The sequence below is a fragment of the Watersipora subatra genome, chromosome 7 (assembly GCF_963576615.1).
Source record: "Watersipora subatra chromosome 7, tzWatSuba1.1, whole genome shotgun sequence".
Lineage (NCBI taxonomy): Eukaryota > Metazoa > Bryozoa > Gymnolaemata > Cheilostomatida > Watersiporidae > Watersipora > Watersipora subatra.
The window spans coordinates 34,657,670-34,676,601 of record NC_088714.1 but is presented as its reverse complement, the minus strand read 5'-3'; the positions used below and the strand labels follow the sequence as shown (position 1 = coordinate 34,676,601).

At 35.7% G+C, this 18,932-nt stretch overlaps 2 protein-coding genes across 2 annotated transcripts; both read left to right on the top strand.

Annotated features, from left to right (window-relative positions):
* The first annotated feature begins 72 nt into the window (after positions 1–72).
* On the top strand, positions 73–498 carry LOC137400703 (glutamate-rich protein 6B-like). Its single transcript, XM_068087035.1, has one exon. It carries the CDS (start codon positions 73–75, stop codon positions 496–498), a length of 426 nt encoding a protein of 141 aa, XP_067943136.1.
* Positions 499–8,628: 8,130 nt separating this feature from the next.
* LOC137399234 (acylphosphatase-2-like) lies at positions 8,629–15,843 on the top strand. Its single transcript, XM_068085250.1, has 4 exons — positions 8,629–8,694; positions 14,379–14,395; positions 14,868–14,977; positions 15,463–15,843. Exons 1-4 carry the CDS (start codon positions 8,640–8,642, stop codon positions 15,575–15,577), a joined length of 297 nt encoding a protein of 98 aa, XP_067941351.1. The 5' UTR covers positions 8,629–8,639; the 3' UTR covers positions 15,578–15,843.
* Positions 15,844–18,932: the final 3,089 nt, after the last annotated feature.

Below are 18,932 nucleotides of genomic sequence, written 5' to 3'. Positions count from 1 at the left end.
ATAAAAATGTTTAGACATGCATAGAAACTTATTGTATTCCACATTAGAAATTGTATATAGTCTTTGTGCTTGATGGACTGTTATGACAAGAATACTTACCTTGATGGAAATGGTCATTATGATGAGTATACTTACCTTGATGAAGAGGGTAATTATGACAAGAATACTTACCTTGATGGAAATGGTCATTATGATGAGTATACTTACCTTGATGAAGAGGGTAATTATGACAAGAATACTTACCTTGATGGAGAGCATCATTGTGACAAGAGTACTTACCTTGATGAAGAGCGTCATTGTGACAAGAGTACTTACCTTGATGAAAATGGTCATTATGATGAGTATACTTACCTTGATGAGGAGGGTAGTTATGACAAGAGCACTTACCTTGATGGAAATGGTCATTCTGATGAGAATACTTACCTTGATGAAGAGGGAAATTATGATGAGGATACTTACCTTGATGGAGAGAGTTGTTATGAGGAGGATAATGGCTAGAAAGAAAGAGTGTTTAGCCATGATGTCAATCTATGTAATCAACACTTCATGCTGTATGACAGCGAACTTTGCGATAACTGAGGAGGCCAAGCTCAAGCTGTACAATTTAACACTTCTCTGTTCTTTCATCTGTCAATCAATGATCTAAATCAACCCTTGTTCTCACAGATATGCAGCTACGCAATGCTAATGAAGACCATTGGATGGCTTATGATGTAAACTGACATCATCGAGTTTCTCTAAAATTTAATCCTTAATGTTCATGTAGGCATCATGATTCGCTTACGTTTGCATGTTCCACATTGTTCCGGCAGTTCAAAAATGGTTTTTCCGAGTCACCAGAAAGAGTATTAAAGGAATGCATGCCAGGGCTCCTTAAGCCTATCTGCATGACCTTGCGTTACGACAGCACGCCTATTACATTTTGCCTTAAAACCTGTGCCTTTTGCAGTTCGATTGAAAAAACTGCCAAACGGGATCCTGTTTGCGAGGTATGTGGGAAATTTGAGGCACAACTTTTACTTTTCAAAACACAAAAAACTTGATAAACTGAATTCTAACAATCCAGCTACTTGGGCTTGTGCCCAATAAATAAAATATTAGTTTGCAAACAAAGCTTTTGTCCAAAAGGCTTTATTGTTTTAATTTCTAATTATAAGCAATCCTTTCTCACTGGCCAGACTTAAGAGCGTATTTATTTATTATTAGAGATGATGATTGGATTAGTATCTTTCACGTGGGTTTTATATTTATCGGTAAAAAGGATCATCATATCACTTAATAAAACCAATTGAAAATGAAATTCACTAATTCATTGTTGTGCTAGGATTTTATGTAGTTTCAACTTGAGCTCTGCCATCACTTAACTACTGTGTCCTAAATAAACTTCCACAGCTGATATTACATAGAAATGCATTTCTACTGCACAGGAACCACTAAAAGCTTAAAATATTATGTTTTTCAGGAAAAGTAATGAAAAAACCATAAAAACCGAGTTTAAACCGCTTGGTTTAAACTGCTCGGTTTAAACCATTGATTTAAACCAAGCCAACCCTGCTTAACAATGCTGAGTACCTTCAGAATAGTGCGATTCACCTCTACTTTGCTTGAGGCCATAGTGGTGTGGAGAAAATCCCCTTAATACCCCACTTGACAAAAACAAAAACCAAATACACGAGAAACGAATCTGTTATCTGACCGAAACATCTTTCTCACTTTCTCAAGAAAGGATATACGTGTAACTTTTTATGTCTTTGTACTTCTCAGAGAATAAAGTGCACGGTAGCGGATTACTTGATTCATACTTTTTATGACAGTTGCTGCGGGACTAGTATTGTGTCATGAGATTGCTATTGTATAATGAGAATGCTATGTCGCAACATTTCGCTGGTGTAAATGCGAATGGGCTTGTGATAGTGTGGCCATTGTTATCACAAATGAGCACAGAAAAATTGCGTGATTAACACTGACATACGGTGATAGATTATGAACCAGCCTTTAGGACCATTCTAAATTAGATCACACTCTAGTAAATATGCCAGGATGACAATAAATACTCTCTATTCTAATCAGAGTCCTCATCAAAAACAACTATATCGTTTGCCATGTTCAAAACAACACTAAGCCCATTGAAAATTTTTTAAATAGTACTGAAAGACCTCTGGTACAGCTGAGATACCGATTCCAAGACTCTTCAAGCAGAACAAACTACAGCACTGATACCCATAAAAAGTACAAGCTCCTTCTTAGCATTCTCATTACCAACTGCAGTCGAATAATAATCGGGCTTCTCTCTCGGTATGATTCAATTTCTACCCTTCCTCACAACTAGACATGGCAAGACTGGCAACCATTGTAATTAAATAGAAACACAGATAACAACCTCCTCAACTGTTTTATGTTAGTACATTTGATGTTAAGATTTTACGTCTATATTCACTAAAGAGAATATAAATAATTTAGATCTTACAGATATTTAGCTCTTACATCACCAACAGGGCATGTTACATACAAGTAAACATGTGCACACGACTAAACAGGAAACACATGTTTTTGATATAAACACAAACAATAAAGACAGTAGAGCATGTAGACACAACAGCAATAGGCCAGATGGACTGCATGCTAGCCAGTACTTATCAGGCTAACGGATGGGCAAGGAGCTTAACTTTTCCATTAGAATGGGTCCCAGAATTTAGACGAACAAAATGTCTAGAGTGAACTAGAGAGGTGCCATTTTGGCTTTATAAATTATTTCACTGCTCTAAACAGGATAATTAAAAAGAAAACACTGTATTGCTTCTGGAAGGAGAGTGCATTGATGCTTGATCAGAGCAGAGTCTGTAAAACAAGCCCTGAATAAGGGAGAAAACACACTACTGTGTTCCCATTTATTTAAATCTATCAAGACATTGCGGGTGAACAAAGAGTGAGTAGTACAGTGTCTATAAATCTGTGTAACAAGTCTGCAAACAATCCTCTGTCAAGAATTAGCAAGGGTGATAGAGATAATTGACTGCATGCATCGTACAATGCTACTGAAAGACCTTTGCAGTTAGGACCTATGTGTATTTTATTACTAATAAAATACACAGCAGATAGCAGTAAAGTGGACTTTGGTAGTATTCACTGACCTGTACCACCTGTACTACCTGCGGTTGTTGTATTATGGGATTTGTTAGGCTCAGGCTATATTGGTGTCTGAGCTCAAGGCGGTACAGGTGGTCTTGGTAATTACGGTGAGTGGATAAAGCTGGATAAAGCTAGTGTGTAAAGCTAGTAGATTAGGTAGTATAAGGCAGTATGGGGAGGATATGAGGAAGTGTAATGAAAGACGGAGGATCTTCTTGGTCTTCTTCACATCAGTACATGTTAGTACATTGATTTATACAACAGTGGTAGTGGTAAGTGGTAGTATCCGAACCTGAGTAGAACATATAATCGTAAACTCAGATCCGAACCAAAACAGATTTCAAAACTTCTGAAATGGCCAAGGTCATTCGCAAGTACAAAAATCCATGTTGAGTTAAGTGTGCAGTAAGTTTCAACGCGTTCAAACTGAGAAAAGAAATTTCGTTTCTCATTTCACGGTTATGGGAGATCACGAATACACTGCTAAATAGAGGGCGCTATATATTACAGAATTACATGTTCTTGGTTGTCGTTAACAGTAAGTAAAGGTATAATGTTATCTGAGGTGTAGTCTGTTCAGTATCTCGGTACATATACACTAAGAAAAAGAAATGCACTTGCTATCACACTGTCTTGTCAAGTGGGAGTTGTCTGCCACTAGGCCAACTATATAATCATGGAACGGTAACTCCAAATCTCAATAATTATGTGACAAGCAACCCGACACCGCTGGAAATAGTAATGGCTAAATGAATATAAATTATCAACGCACTCAGTAGTGACACTGATCGACTCTCACTTCCCCAGTGATTAGGGTAGTAGAACTAACTAGTAATAGTAAACTTTAGCAGTAGTAATAGAACTGGTAGTGACTCACTTGTGAAATGTTACACACTTTTCTTTGGAAAGTGCATTCCTGCAGTTTTTGCAGTTGATGGAATAGCACTGTGTACCTACATCTCTCTTGATTAAATTATTAATAGCAGTCTCAGTAGTCCCGAGTCTTCTATTTAGCAGTGTATTCGTGATCTCCCATAACTGTGAAATGAGAAACGAGATTTCTTTTCTCATATTGAACGTGATGAAACTTACTGCACACTTAACTCAACATGGCATGAGAAAGATTTTTGTACTCGCAAATGACCTTGGCCATTTCAGAGGTTTTGACATCTGTTTTGGTCCGGATCTGAGTTTACGATTATAGTGTCTACTCAGGTTCGAATACTACCACTGACCTCTACTACAGGTAGTACAGGTGGTGTATATCAAAGACCGGTGCGCCATTTTTTGGTATTTGCTAATTGCAGTTTGCCAATGGCAGAAGAGATAATGAGGAACAGAAGAGTATAGTTCGTTCTTCATAGTAACAGAGTATAGTAATAGAAAAAAGCTCATTTCCTGTTACTTAGTTGACTCGCTGATTGCCGCAAAATATAAGATATTCGCCTGAGTAGTGAACCTACATGTAAGTCACCATTAAAGTACAGTCAAACATGGATAACTCGTCCACGGATAGCTCGAACACATGGTTAATTCGAACACTTCCTTTGGTCCGTTCCCACGTAATGATAAATTGCTATAGATAACTCGAACTCAACACTGTTAATTCGAACTGTTTTTTTGCCCAACAGCTACCGAAACGGTTGTTTTCGCTTTAGAAAATCACTTTATTATAAGCCATAGAGGTAAACTTCATCTTTTCGTAATTCATAAGCGTCGTTATTACCACCATCGGCAAAATATTTTTGTCAACGACTTTTCTAAAAGTTTGGTGAAATTTGATTTATACTGCGATACGATGAATAGCACGGGTTAGCCGGGTCACGCGCGCAAGAATTTTCGCCACGCACATACAAAACAAAAATCGCATATTGTTTTGTATGTGCGTGGCAAAAATCCTTGAGTGCGTGACTCGGCTAGCCCGTGATGAATAGTTTTCCGACGTTGATTCCGTGTTGAATCAACGTCGGAATGTTGAATGTTTAAAACGTCTTAAAAATTGTTGTAATTAAACGTATACGTTGTCTGAGCTACAAAAAACTATTCATCGTTTGACCTAAACACAGAATACGTGTGTACATTTAATAAGTATCTATTAAAAAAGCGTGAGTGATATAGAATGTACCGTAAAACCTAGTAGAACTTCTAAGTGAACTGCCTCGGAGTGTTGCTCTTAACGAATCCCAGGTAAAGTAAGGTAATCTGCATAAACTTCAAGAAAAAATGGCAAAATTGATCGTGGGTAAAACCCCAAAAGAAAAAAATGTCTTTTCTTTTGAGCATTTCAACAACGATCAAGTTTTGCCAATGTCAATCTGAAAAACGTCCTGGCAATAACATCACCTCAAACAACAAACCAATCTCAAGTGATAGAAAAATCTCTATACTTTTTCATGAAAACGTTTTAAACTTTACATTAGAAGCATTTAATTTGAAACAAGCCATTTGTGCTTTTGATTTATATTATAGTTTGTATATGTACATGTATCTACTAATAAATAAGTAAATATATGGACTTGTGACAGTGCTCTGATAACTTGAATGCTCTGATAATTCGAACACTTTTGCACGGTCCCTTGAAGTTCGAGTTATCCATGTTTGACTGTATCTGGAAACTATACAATAGGAACCTGGTACGTATAATATTTCAACATAACCAGAATGAGTGATGATGAAACGAGTCTGGCAGGCAAATGAGAAAGCAATAAGAAGGGATGGTGAGCGAATAATCAAGTCAAATCAATTAATTGCATTCGCCCCATAACGGGGCATTAGAGCGATATCTTTATTAAGTAACATGAGTAGACTAGAAATTCCCCTGTCATACAGCCCATGACCAAAGTGATACTGGAAAAAAAGGGTACTGCTAGTTGAAAAATGCAATATTAGCAGTCAAATGGCACTGCAGTGCAATAGGAGAACCGCAATGGTAGCTGTAATGTACTGGGTGTTATTATGTACAACAAACAGCAATAATGAAAGGAAAAGATTATACGTTTATATCTTTTCCCTGCAATAGGAGAAATGCAATATTAGAAGTAAAATGGCAAGCTGCTGTGTAATATACACAGGCTGGGAGGGCTGTATATCATTGGTCATAGCAACCAATATCAAGAAGTTGTGATGTTTATCTAGATTTCTGTATTTATATCTAAAAAATTATGCTGAATTTAAAAATCTAAACAGACTTTAGCTGGTTGTCATAAAAATAGATGTGTATCTACAAGAAAATGTAAGCCTATTACTTAATTTTGCAGATATTAAAAATGGCTTGGCAGTACCGCGATATTGGGCACAGCCGCAGTATCATCAACAAAATCTTTTGAAAAATAATAACAGTTACATATTGCACACCATCGGTCACTATATACTTCGATCTTGTAAATTTGAATGATTATTCTTATAACTAAATCTTATAAAATCGAATAATTATTCTTACAATTAAATATTGTAATAATTTTATAAGTAATATTGTAAGATTTATTAGCAAAATATCATCGTCATTTCCTTTACTTTCACTGCTTTGGACATCAGTTGGAAAACAAAAGTACTCGTTATAAGTGTCCAAAATGTCAGAGTTAATTTTGTAAAATGTAATTAACTTTTACGTTAATTACAGAAACCTTCATCAATTAGAGTATTAGCCAATGCTATAGACTGGTGAAATGTGCACGGTTTTTTTCGTGAAATGCGCACGACTTAATAGTTCTATTTGTCACACGGCCTTATTGGCGTCTCGTTGGCCGGTCTTAATTTTCATTAGAAAAAGCTTGGCAAGTTTTTATCGCGATTTTTGGCCAAATTAATCTGTCTATTTATGTATAATCCGATAAGATGGGTTAGTTTTATGATGTTGCGGTAACCTTTCAAAGACTTGGTAACATATTTGAATAGGTTTATATGTGTTTTGTATCATTATTATACTTAAACGACTCTACACAAAAATGGTTAAATTTTTGGATGGGATTTCGGAACAAGAGTTTGGTCACTGCCGTTGATGGATAATTTTTCGGGAGTTGTGTGCGCATATGCATTTATCATAAAGCTCCCAAACAATCACTTCACTCATGGTTAGTCGTGGGATCATAAATACACAAAGAGGTTTTTTAACAGTAACTTGAGGTTAGTTGCTCATGTTATACTTATAGTAGATTGTTAACATGTGTTAAATAGCTTTAAAAGGCAAATAATACTCTGGCATGAGTGAGCAATCACTCGTATATTAAGTATGATTCGATGACAACTAACCTTTGGGATGATTAATTAATATCATGTCTTTGTATGTGTATCTTGGTACATTGTATGATTATTATATTATATAGCATGTTTACCAAAGTACATAGTCCGTTTATCATGATACATCAAAAACTTTCAATTGATTCTCAAAAGCATATTGCAAAGTATTTAATAAAACTATTGCATCATTATAATCTTAAAGCTTATCATCACTGTCTATATGACTACCATCCTCAATCTCATCGGTCGTTTTATTACTGCACTCTCTGCAGCCACAAAGACTTCTGCAAACTCTTTTTGCATGAGCAACTGGTCTATTAGACAAGCTGCCTGGGAATAGCTCTGTGCCCATCAGGAAAGCATTGCCTAGAAATCTCATCATCGTATTTACTCCAGCCATATTTTGTTGGATCTGGTGGCACCATTAATGGTTGAATTGCCCACTGCCGTATTGCTGCTTAGTAATTGACCCTCATTAATTGCTGACGGAGAGAACCCTCTTGGTGGAAGGTTTTTTTCATAAGATGCCCTTGATGCGAACAACCATAGCCTGTCTTGACAAGCTGTTGTTTTTGCGTAGTTGTCCTCCCGTCGAGCGGCGAGCAACAACATGTTGTTGCTCGCCGCTCGACGGGGGGACAACTACGCAAAACAACAGCTTGTCAAGACAGGCTAGAACAACCAGTATCTGGCCATCGGCTAGACTTGTAGAATAAGGCTTGCCATAAAGATGCAGTGTTGAGAGTGTTAGTGCGTTGAACAAGTTTTTATCCATTAGAATGTAGTAGTTGATTATATTGAGTTATGCAATCCATGACGGCTAGCTTTGGAAATCAGTATAACTAGTAAATTAAAGTTTGCGATCGCTTATTACTAACGCTGACGAGTCGCTCAGCGAAATCGGAAACCGCCTACAAACCTAATCTTGATCAGGGTTATTTAACACCCCCGTACTAAAACATGGCGTAAATGTTGGTCTACGGCTCTGATTAGCTAGATCGACTGATTGCACACGGCCTAAGAAAGATTTTATTTTTGTATTATCACTCACTATTTAATAGCCAATTACTCTAAGCTTATTGAATAAAATAGCGATAGTAAGCCAGATTAATATTGACTAGGTTAAGAACATGCTAAAAGTATTAAGCTACCATAGACCCCATCTTCTGCCACCTGTTGACACGATAATGACCTGTGGCTACCAGACTATATCTGCTGTGTATTTTACTAGTTTTTGTACCAAAGACAATTCCGCGGCCTTCACCTCGCTCAACATGGCAACTAGCAAACTACATAGCTTTGATTTTGAAGTTTTTGGAAAGGTCCAAGGTAATGGATCGTTGATCTGTCAAACTACAGGCATAAATTGTGAACAGTCATGACTCAACTCAAAACCATTTGTTATGTTATATCATAATTGTTCTTTGTTTAGGACTGGGTCTTGATTGAAATGTTTAACACTAGCAAAAATGACCACTATATCTCTCAAACAATCTCTGCGAAGTTCTTATTTTAGATTATGTGACGTTATCGCAGATTTATGCGTTTAGGAAATTACGAACGTTTATATCCTTACAAACATCTATTTGCCAATTCAATTGCCATACAAACGTAGTCTTTAATTTAGCTAATTCTCGCGGTGCTTTTCGTGGCTTAGAATTTTAATAAGTATACGAGTAAAAGCAATGTATTATCATATGTTTTGTTGTACAGTACTTTTTAATAATTAGATTGCTAACAAAATGGAAAAGAATTCATGACTTTTTTTCCAAAGAATTTCGTATATTATTTAAATCGATTTTTTGATAACTTTTATTTTTTTCACGTTTGCTTATGTAGATAGCCTGTGTAGTGCGTTGTACGTCAGAATGCTGATGAATTCATTTTTTAGTTTTGGTAGTGTGCATGCTTTAACTTGGCAGGTTCTTATATTTTTTGCATTCAACAGTCATATAAAATTGTAATGTGCAAACTACATATATATATATATATATATATATATATATATATATATATATATATATATGTTAGGGTAGTAGAGCTACTAACAGTCTCACACAGATACTCTTTCTTAAATGTTTTTTCTGAGGATCTTTTAATGCACCCGATATTTTGCTGATTGCCCGTATTGTATGCAATTTTGGTGGTTTAAGCTCTCCTCTATTTTGGTATCTTGTTTCGTTAATATCTTCGTACAACAGCGTTTTACTGCACTAAGGTCTCGCTGAAAATACAGAATTGCTATGCAGTGCTCGCTAATTCACTTTAAAGAGATTTCGCATTTCATCCAAAATTACCTTTAGTGTTATGATTACGCATAGTATTTTGGCTCAAATAAGCTTCTGTTGTGTTCGATCATGCTGAAAAGGATTGATTTATAACTCTGCTAGGTGAAAGGTCACGCAATGGATTTACGAAGCGTTTTCCTTGTGTATTAAAGATAAGGCAATGCCAATACATTCTAAAGAGGAGCCAATGCTGGGCTGTTACATAGAACATCACATGAGAAATATGTCAATCACTACTTGTGATTAACACAAGTAGTTTAACTTGTGTGTTAACTCTATTTGTGAAGAAATGGAAAAATTTAAGGCTAGACGCCCTACCTACCTTTTTCAGCAATCAGACCCTATTTGCTAGATTACTGTGAGGGATTTATAGACACTGTACGACTCACTCTCTGTTCACCCGTAATGTCTTGGTAGGTTTAAATAAATGGAAAACACAGTAGTGTGTTTGCTCCCTTATTCAGGGCTTGTTTTACAGACTCTGCTCTGATCAAGCATCAATTCACTCACCTTCTAGGAGCAATAAAGTGTTTTCTTTTTAATTATACTGTTTAGAGCAGTGAAATAATTTATAAAGCCAAAATGGCACCTCTCTAGTTCACTCTAGACATTTTGCTCGTCTAAATTCTGGGACCCATTCTAATGGAAAAGTTAAGCTCCTTGCCCATCCGTTAGCCTGATAAGTACTGGCTAGCATGCAGTCCATCTAGCCTATTGCTGTTGTGTCTACATGCTCTACTGTGTTTATTTTTTGTGTTTATATTAAAAATATGTGTTTCCTGTTTAGTCGTGTGCACATGTTTACTTGTATGTAGCATGCCCTGTTGGTGATGTAAGAGCTAAATATCTGTAAGATCTGAATTATTTATATTCTCTTTAATGAATATAGACATAAAATCTTAACATCAAATGTACTTACATAAAACAGTTGATGAGGTTGTTATCTGTGTTTCTATTTAATTACAATGGTTGCCAGTCTTGCCATGTCTAGTTGTGAGGAAGGGTGGAAATTGAATCATACCTAGAGAGAAGCCCGATTGTTATTCGACTGCAGTTGGTAATGAGAATGCTAAGAAGGAGCTTGTACTTTTTATGGGTATCAGTGCTGTAGTTTGTTCTGCTTGAAGAGTCTTGGAATCGGTATCTCAGCTGTACCAGAGGTCTTTCAGTACTATTTAAAAAATTTTCAATGGGCTTAGTGTTGTTTTGAACATGGCAAACGATATAGTTGTTTTTGATGAGGACTCTGATTAGAATAGAGAGTATTTATTGTCATCCTGGCATATTTACTAGAGTGTGATCTAATTTAGAATGGTCCTAAAGGCTGGTTCATAATCTATCACCGTATGTCAGTGTTAATCACGCAATTTTTCTGTGCTCGTCTGTGATAACAATGGCCACACTATCACAAGCCCATTCGCGTTTACATCAGCGAAATGTTGCGACATAGCATTCTCATTATACAATAGCAATCTCATGACACAATACTAGTCCCGCAGCAACTGTCATAAAAAGTATGAATCAAGTAATCCGCTACCGTGCACTTTATTCTCTGAGAAGTACAAAGACATAAAAAGTTACACGTATATCCTTTCTTGAGAAAGTGAGAAAGATGTTTCGGTCAGATAACATATTCGTTTCTCGTGTATTTGGTTTTTGTTTTTTTGTCAAGTGGGGTATTAAGGGGATTTTTCCCACACCACTATGGCCTCAAGCAAAGTAGAGAAGGTGAATCGCACTATTCTTAAGGTATTTAGCATTGTTAGGTCAGAAGAAAAAGACTCGAAAAGGGTTATGATAGTTTTTTAATGGATCTTAATCTTTACTCTATTCACATGCCTGTGAGGCATGTGAATAGAGGCAAGCAGGACACTAGTTATAGAACAGAGCCACATCTGTTAGTCAGTGTTTAAGGTTCAGGCATAGTTTGTGCGAGTACTCCTATAAAGGTGTTGAGATGTAATGTGTTAGTAGCTAACGAGTTGAACTCCAGTCTTGAAAAGTCTAGAGGATCGCAGTCTGATTGTGGTTCAAGTCTTTGTCATAGTCCGTGTAAACATCAGTTACCAGCTATATCGAAAGACTTTGTAACGATTTGATAATCTCATTCTGGGAGTCTTAGTGTTGGTATCTGTTTATTCTAGTTGACTTATTGTGTTGGTTTGTTTTTACTCAGCCTTGTTTATTGCGTAAATAATATAAAATACTCAATACTCGTGCTTTTTATACTCTGTTTTGCTTATTATCTTTGTGTTGATTACTATTATTTTATTTGGTTTCACACCTACCATAAAACCTCTAATTGAAAGCCACCTCTATTTGAATGTCACCTCTTTGTCCGCAACTGTGAGAGAAAGGTTGAAAAATAGAGTACCACTCTCTAATTCAACCCTACCGCTATTTGACTGCCACTGTGACAATCTTCAATCTTCACGAACCCATAATAGCATGTGATTAGTAGGAAAGTGTCCACAAAATCGTATTAATAGTTAATCGTTTAAATCAATAACAATTAATTCTTTTGTTTTCTAACTCCAAAGCTTTTCGGCTTTCTTCTTAAAACTTTGAAAGAATACCATGAAAATAATTAATAACTGTCTCAGGCTAATAGTAGTTCCTTGTTTAACACGGTCTTGATACTTCGAACTACATATATAAAAGACGGTTCACATTTTTTATAGTAGATGAATTAGTTTTGAGCCATAGGTTATGTTTAGCGAGCAAAACCTTTACCTGTTGCATTTGTCCTAAATGCAAAGCGTAAATTTTTGCTCTGCCAAAAATAGTTTGGACACTAATATCGACTAGTTCAGCGGTGTAGAAAAAAAGTTGAGGTCAGAAGTCATTGTGGAAAGTGTTGGACAAACAGAGAAAGTTCGTTCCATCGAAAGCAACAATAAGAACGCAGCTATCCGAGCAAATGATGCAAATAATTTTGTTTTAAAAACGAGAATTTTTGTCTCTGCCAGTAATATAAGAGTATGGTTAGTTTATGTCACTTGATCATGAATATATATTTGTATCACTTGATGGATTATCATTATATAACTATAAATAATATTATGCAGATTTTTAGCATGTTATTTAATAGCATCCTTGCGGCTATCTTAACACGGCTTACAATAGATCGATGCTCATAACTTCACTTCTATTGCACATAAAAAGCTAGTTTTGGCTGCAAACTGTAACAAACTTATTAATGAGTGCAATTAGCTTTTATGCAACATTGTTGAACATGTTTAAATATAAAATAAAAATATGTCTTCAAATTTAAAATGAACTAAAAACTGAAAGTTCCAACAAATTACAAAGCAGTACACAGGCTAGGTTTATTGCTGGTTTGTCGCAGGTTTATTGCTAGCACTATATATAAGCCGGTACAGATATTTCTTGGTTTCTCAATGCATATTTATTAAGAGATCTCTGACAAGTTAGAGTATGTTAGCAGATTTATTGCATCCAAAAGGTTTAATATCACTCCACCAGAAAGAAAAGGCAAGTTATAGGCAACATTCGCTTCTGATAAGCCATTTGAAAAATACACCGCCAGCCTCTATTTGAACGCCACCTCCAATTAACCACCACTAGAGAGGAAGAGTTGAAAAATAGAGTGCCATGGCATTCAATTAGAGGTTTTACGGTATATTCTTTTCATATCGTGTTTGTTAAGATTTTTAAAACTAGTTTTGAAAAGATGTTGCGTTTACATTAAAAGCTTGGTTCTTCCTGTTTAATCATGTTTTCATACATGTTTGCTCATATGTTAAAATAAAAGAGCTACATGTAGATAACTGTAAAATCTGAATCATTTATATTCCTTCTAGTGAATATAGACATAAAATGTTAATATCAAATGGACATACATGGACATAAAAGCTACACCATCACAAACTTGCATTAAGAATAGTGTCCAAAAATAGAATGTAAGCTCCCCTAGGAATTACTTACCCATACAGAGGCTAGAGAAAGCAAACAAAACTCCTACTTCACTCTCATTTTTCTAGGAGATATTTTCTCAATGAGAGGAGGATGATTACTTCATTTGCCACAGATTACTAATTTTTTATCAGAACAAGTTTTGACGAGTGATAAGTATATTTGTCATTATATTACTAAGTGAGCCAATTAACTTATGAATATTCTCGTTACCTGCAAGTGGGCAGTCTGTGTTTTATTCTCTTTGTTAAGTTGATCCTAAAGGCTGGTTCACACTATATCACAGTAGGTCAGTGTTAATCCCACAATGCATCACTGATCGTTCATAATAACAATGTTCACACTATTACAAACCCATCGCATTTATATTGGCGAATGGTCCACGACGTAGTGTTTTCATTCTAGTCCCGCAGCAACTATCATGAAAGTAAGTATAGGTTAAGCGATCCACAACAGCCAATCATCGTCGCCGAAGTGGAGCACATTGTACTGACTGTTGTGGATGCTCAGTAAAATATCAGGAAAGTTTGATAGCTACAATATTCCCCGACATACCTGCGTTGCCTCGGCAATGTCATCGTTTTATGGTGCGCATAGTCAGTGAATAGTCACTGACAGGACAACCCCGACATACAGCGGTATAGTGTAAACCAGCCTAGGTTACTCGTACATATGTATTTTGATATACTTCAACCTTAAAACCAGAAGAACTTGTAGACAGCCTTACAACAAGCTTTTGTACGTCATAATTTTCTTTTAGATTTATTTGTCATCGTCTTTTTATTTTAGGTGTTTTCTTCCGACGGGTACGGTAGCGCTGTTCCTCTCCTTTCATTACTCAGCAATGATCATTGGCTTTGTCTTCTTTTGGATGTGGGTTTAGCTAATCCTTGACTACTCATTGATTTCATTCAACTCCCAAGAAGGTCCTTCTGTTTGTGTGAATTGATAATACTCTTCCAGCATGTGTCGGTGTTGGCTTTTACGAGCTTTATGATGCACAGGCTTCACACACTTTATTAATATATATTTAATATTGTATACTGATATACATTATTACTTATAGCATTGGTTATAATAATATTATCTTTTCACCAGCTCAAATGCAAAGCTTGCTTTAGTAAACCTCAGCGAGAAGACAATTCCAATCCTTTGGTCAGTTTTTAGTTATTGCAGAATTTAGTATTTGCTTTACACATAGCTCTTCCTACGTAAGTTGTGACCTTACCTTTTCTAAAGGTGTTCAACATAGCTCTTTGATAATGATAATGCTTGTAGGAAACACAAAAGAAGGCAGCAAAGCTAGGTGTTTGCGGATGGGTGATGAACACACAGACTATGACAGTGGTTGGTACAGCCCAGGGATCAAAGGAAATGCTGCAACAGATGTATGTTTTTGTTTGAAATTGCACACTTCTAAAGTGCTCATTTTGTAAAAAGTTCACCAATTGTCTAGTTTGCTCTTTTAAGATAATACAGCTAAACAATGTATGCTAATATGTTTATCAGTAGATAGAAAGAAGCTTGGTCATTTGCATGTATGACTTATACACTCTGTTAGAATATGACTTGTACACTATGCTAGAATATGACTTGTACACTCTGTTAGAATATGACTTGTACGCTCTGTTAGAATATGACTTGTACACTATGCTAGAATAGGACTTGTACATTCTGTTAGAATATGACTTGTACACTATGCTAGAATATGACTTGTACACTCTGTTGAAATATGACTTGTACACTCTGTTAGAATATGACTTGTACACTATGCTAGAGCGTGATACTTCGGGTGCTGTGATTTTTTAGAATCTAAAAATATCCACTCTACACTTGGCTCAAATATGACAAAGCTGTTTGAATTTACTTTAAGGAAACACTGGCTCTCCAAAGTCGGAAGCAAGCGCTCAAGGATATCAAAATGTGACATCAAAAATGAACGTACACTATCAGCGTTAGAATTTTCTGATTTCTCAGTGCGAGTATAAGTGATGGAGTGCTTATGTTAGTTTATTTATGTATTTACAAGACTGATACAGGCTGATACCGCTTAGATTCTACACAATCATGCTTATTTTTTGAAAGTCAGTGAGTAGAGCTTATATCAGATTATTAGAATTCATTATTACAATTCATTGAAATTCATTTATAGAATTCATTATTGGAATGTGTAGGTATTAATTTTTTGCCATATCAAAATTTTGTTTTTTGCATTACAATTTCGATGTTAATGAAATTACTGATCTGTTTTGTTTATCACTGTGTGTCAACACACACTCAAAACTGTGTAAAAATATGCTTTTCCTATTATGTTTATATTGTGAAGAATGAATTGTACAAAGGATTCCTTAATGAATGTACTCGTTCAGGGTTCAAAGATTTAGACTGGTGTGACTAATAAGCCGCTTGTGTGGAAGATCCCATGTTGTAATTTGTGCCATGATGGCCAACTAGAAGTTTGGTTACCTGGTAGTATAGACACCTATCTTCAATTATTTTATGCAAACCCAGTATAACGTCATGAATTAAAATGATTTGTGGGAATTAACGCAGCTCTAACCAGATAGTCTGTTGAATGCTCAGCTCATAGATGTAAAAGTAAAATAGGTTTCATCAAACTACCGTAAAACCTCTAATGGGACGCCATGGCGCTCTATTTTTCGACTTTTCCTCTCTAGTGACAGTCAATTGGAGGTGGCATTCAAATAAAGGCTGGCATAGTATTTTTTAAATGACTCGTCAGAATTTTGGGAAGATATATTTAGCCCTTTTTCGGGCGAAGCGAATGCCGCTTATATTTTACCATCTTCTGGTAGAGCGATGTTAAACTTTTTGGATGCAATAGATCTGCTAACTTACCTCTAAGTTCAAATCTTGTCAAAGATTTCAAAATAAAATATGCATTGGGAAGCCGAGAGATATCTCTACCAGTTGTTATCTATTACTTGCAATTGATCTGCGATGATATAGCTTTGCAGTTTGCAAGAGCTTTCAATTATTTATTGCATTCTACGTTTAAAGGCATATTTTTATTTTATATCTATATTTAACAATGTTGAATAAAGGCTCATTGCACTCATTAACATGTTTGCTACAGTTTGCAGCCAAAACTAGCTTTTTATGTGCAATAGAAGGAGAGTTAGGAGTGTTGATCCATTGTAAGCCATGTCAAGATAACTGCAAGGATGCTATTAGTTAATATGTTGTTATGTTAATAGTTATATAATATGTTATAAATCAGCAAATTTATAAGTTATATAATGATAATCGATCAAATGCTACAAATATATATTCAAGTGACATAAACGAACCATATGTATGATACATGCAAAAACAAAAATTAACGTTTTTAAAAGGAAATATTTGCATCGTTTGCTCGGATAACTGCGTGCTGATTGTTGCTTTCGATGGAACAAACTTCTTCTGGTTGTCCAATACCTTCCACAATGTCTTCTGACCTCAACTGTTCTTCTGCACTGCTGAACTAGTCGATTTTAGCGTTCAAACAATTTTTTTGGCAGAGCAATACTTCTTACGCGCTGCTTTCAGCACTAATGCAATACGTAAAAGTTTTGCTCCGCTAAACGCAACCTTCACCCTAAAACTAGTGGTTCATCTACCATCATAAATGTAAACCGTTTTTATATACATGTACTTCGAAGTATCAAGATTGCATTAAACAAGAAACTGCTATTAGCCTAAGACAGTTATTGATTATTCTTATGGTGTTGTTTTCAAAGTATTAACGAAAAAAAACGAAAAGCTTTGGAATTAAAAAAAGAATTAATTGTTAATGATGAATGATTTATTATTAATAGGATTTTGTGGACACTTTTCTACTGATCACTTGATATGATGAGCTCCTGAAGATCAAACAATGTCAAAGTGGTAGTCAAATGGAGGTGGCATTCAACTAGAGAGTGGCGCTCTATTTTTCAACCTTTCCCTCAGGGTGGCGGTCAATTAGATGTTTTACAGTAAATATTTTTGCGAGCAAAGTTGTTCAGAGCAACTGTTTTCCATGTAAGACTAAGTGGGCCAGCTGGGAGGCATTAAGATTCCTCACATACTTGGTATGTGAGGATACACCTTCTGTATGTATATATGATACATACATGTATGTATAATATATATGTATATTTATATATATATATATAAGATGTACACCTTCTGTCTATTCATAGCGTATAATTCAGTCCACTCCCGGTTGTCGTTATGTCACGTGATTTGGTTTAGCCAAGGTTAGTTAGCTGCAGTCTACAAACAAGGCCTTTTAGTAGAACTACTATACGAATATGAGCGATTAGATGTTATACATGTAGCTCTATAAGTAGTGGACTAGCCTGTGAACCTAGAGCTCAATGTCTGGTATGAGACTAGCTGTTGTCAATAACATTGACACCCACTCTTGTGTAACTAAGCACTTGGCTGCCTACATGGTAGAGTAGCGCAATATTTCCTAAATATCACAGTGTGTTACCAGATACATGAGCTTCAGATGCTGGCTTCCTCTCGGTCAAGTCAGAAGTTTGAAGACTAACATGCAGTATAATGTATCCATATACATGCATCATCATATATGTCAAACATACCCTATAATTTAGAGTACATACAACTCCTAAATGGTTGTGATTGCAGTTCTTTACCAATTTCTATTTAAATCTCAAACGGTGTTGAACAAGGGTGGCTCTTCTGTCTACCAAAATATTTGTTTCGTAAATACACTTCTTACACAGCCACAGAATGCTCCAGAATGATGTCCCGGCACAACGCTTAAACTGTAAAAGTTAGCAAATGGAATTTTTTATTCATCTTAGTGTTCAAGTAGCAATTCAAACAGCATTCTTGAACAAGGTATGTCTTTCGCCAAAGAGTTTTTCTGCGAAGAAAAATAATTTTTGACTAACTGAACTTTACCCTTGCTTGAAACCCTTGCGATTTTACTGCAAGCCAATGGTAGTGAAGCATCCACAACCCTTGGCCAATCACCATCATGCAACGTAAAAGCATAAATGATAACTTTTGAAGTATTACGCCTGGTAAAATGTTTTTAAAGCTGGCATTGGGAAAAGAAAGTAGAAATAAAATATCACAAATAAAAATAATAGATTGAATTCATTGTGAGGGAGTTTTGAGTCGCATGCTGGTGCCATGGCTTCATAATGCTTTTATACAAGTTAATATTGTTCCTTCATTGGCCAGTCGTCAGATATAGGTTACAGAGATGAGCACCACAACGCTTAAAGTAAATCTAATAATGAATACCAATAGTTTGACCATTTTTTCTGTTTATTACCAAACAAAGATATATAGATATACAGATTTATGTATCACAGATAATTT

Bases quoted from the DNA above. Each gene is read 5' to 3' on its own strand.
- LOC137400703 (XM_068087035.1), top strand. From the start codon at position 73: ATGGACTGTTATGACAAGAATACTTACCTTGATGGAAATGGTCATTAT.
- LOC137399234 (XM_068085250.1), top strand. From the start codon at position 8,640: ATGGCAACTAGCAAACTACATAGCTTTGATTTTGAAGTTTTTGGAAAG. The intron at 14,978-15,462 runs GTATGTTTTTGT...ATTTACTTTAAG, and splicing joins AAGGAAATGCTGCAACAGAT to GAAACACTGGCTCTCCAAAG.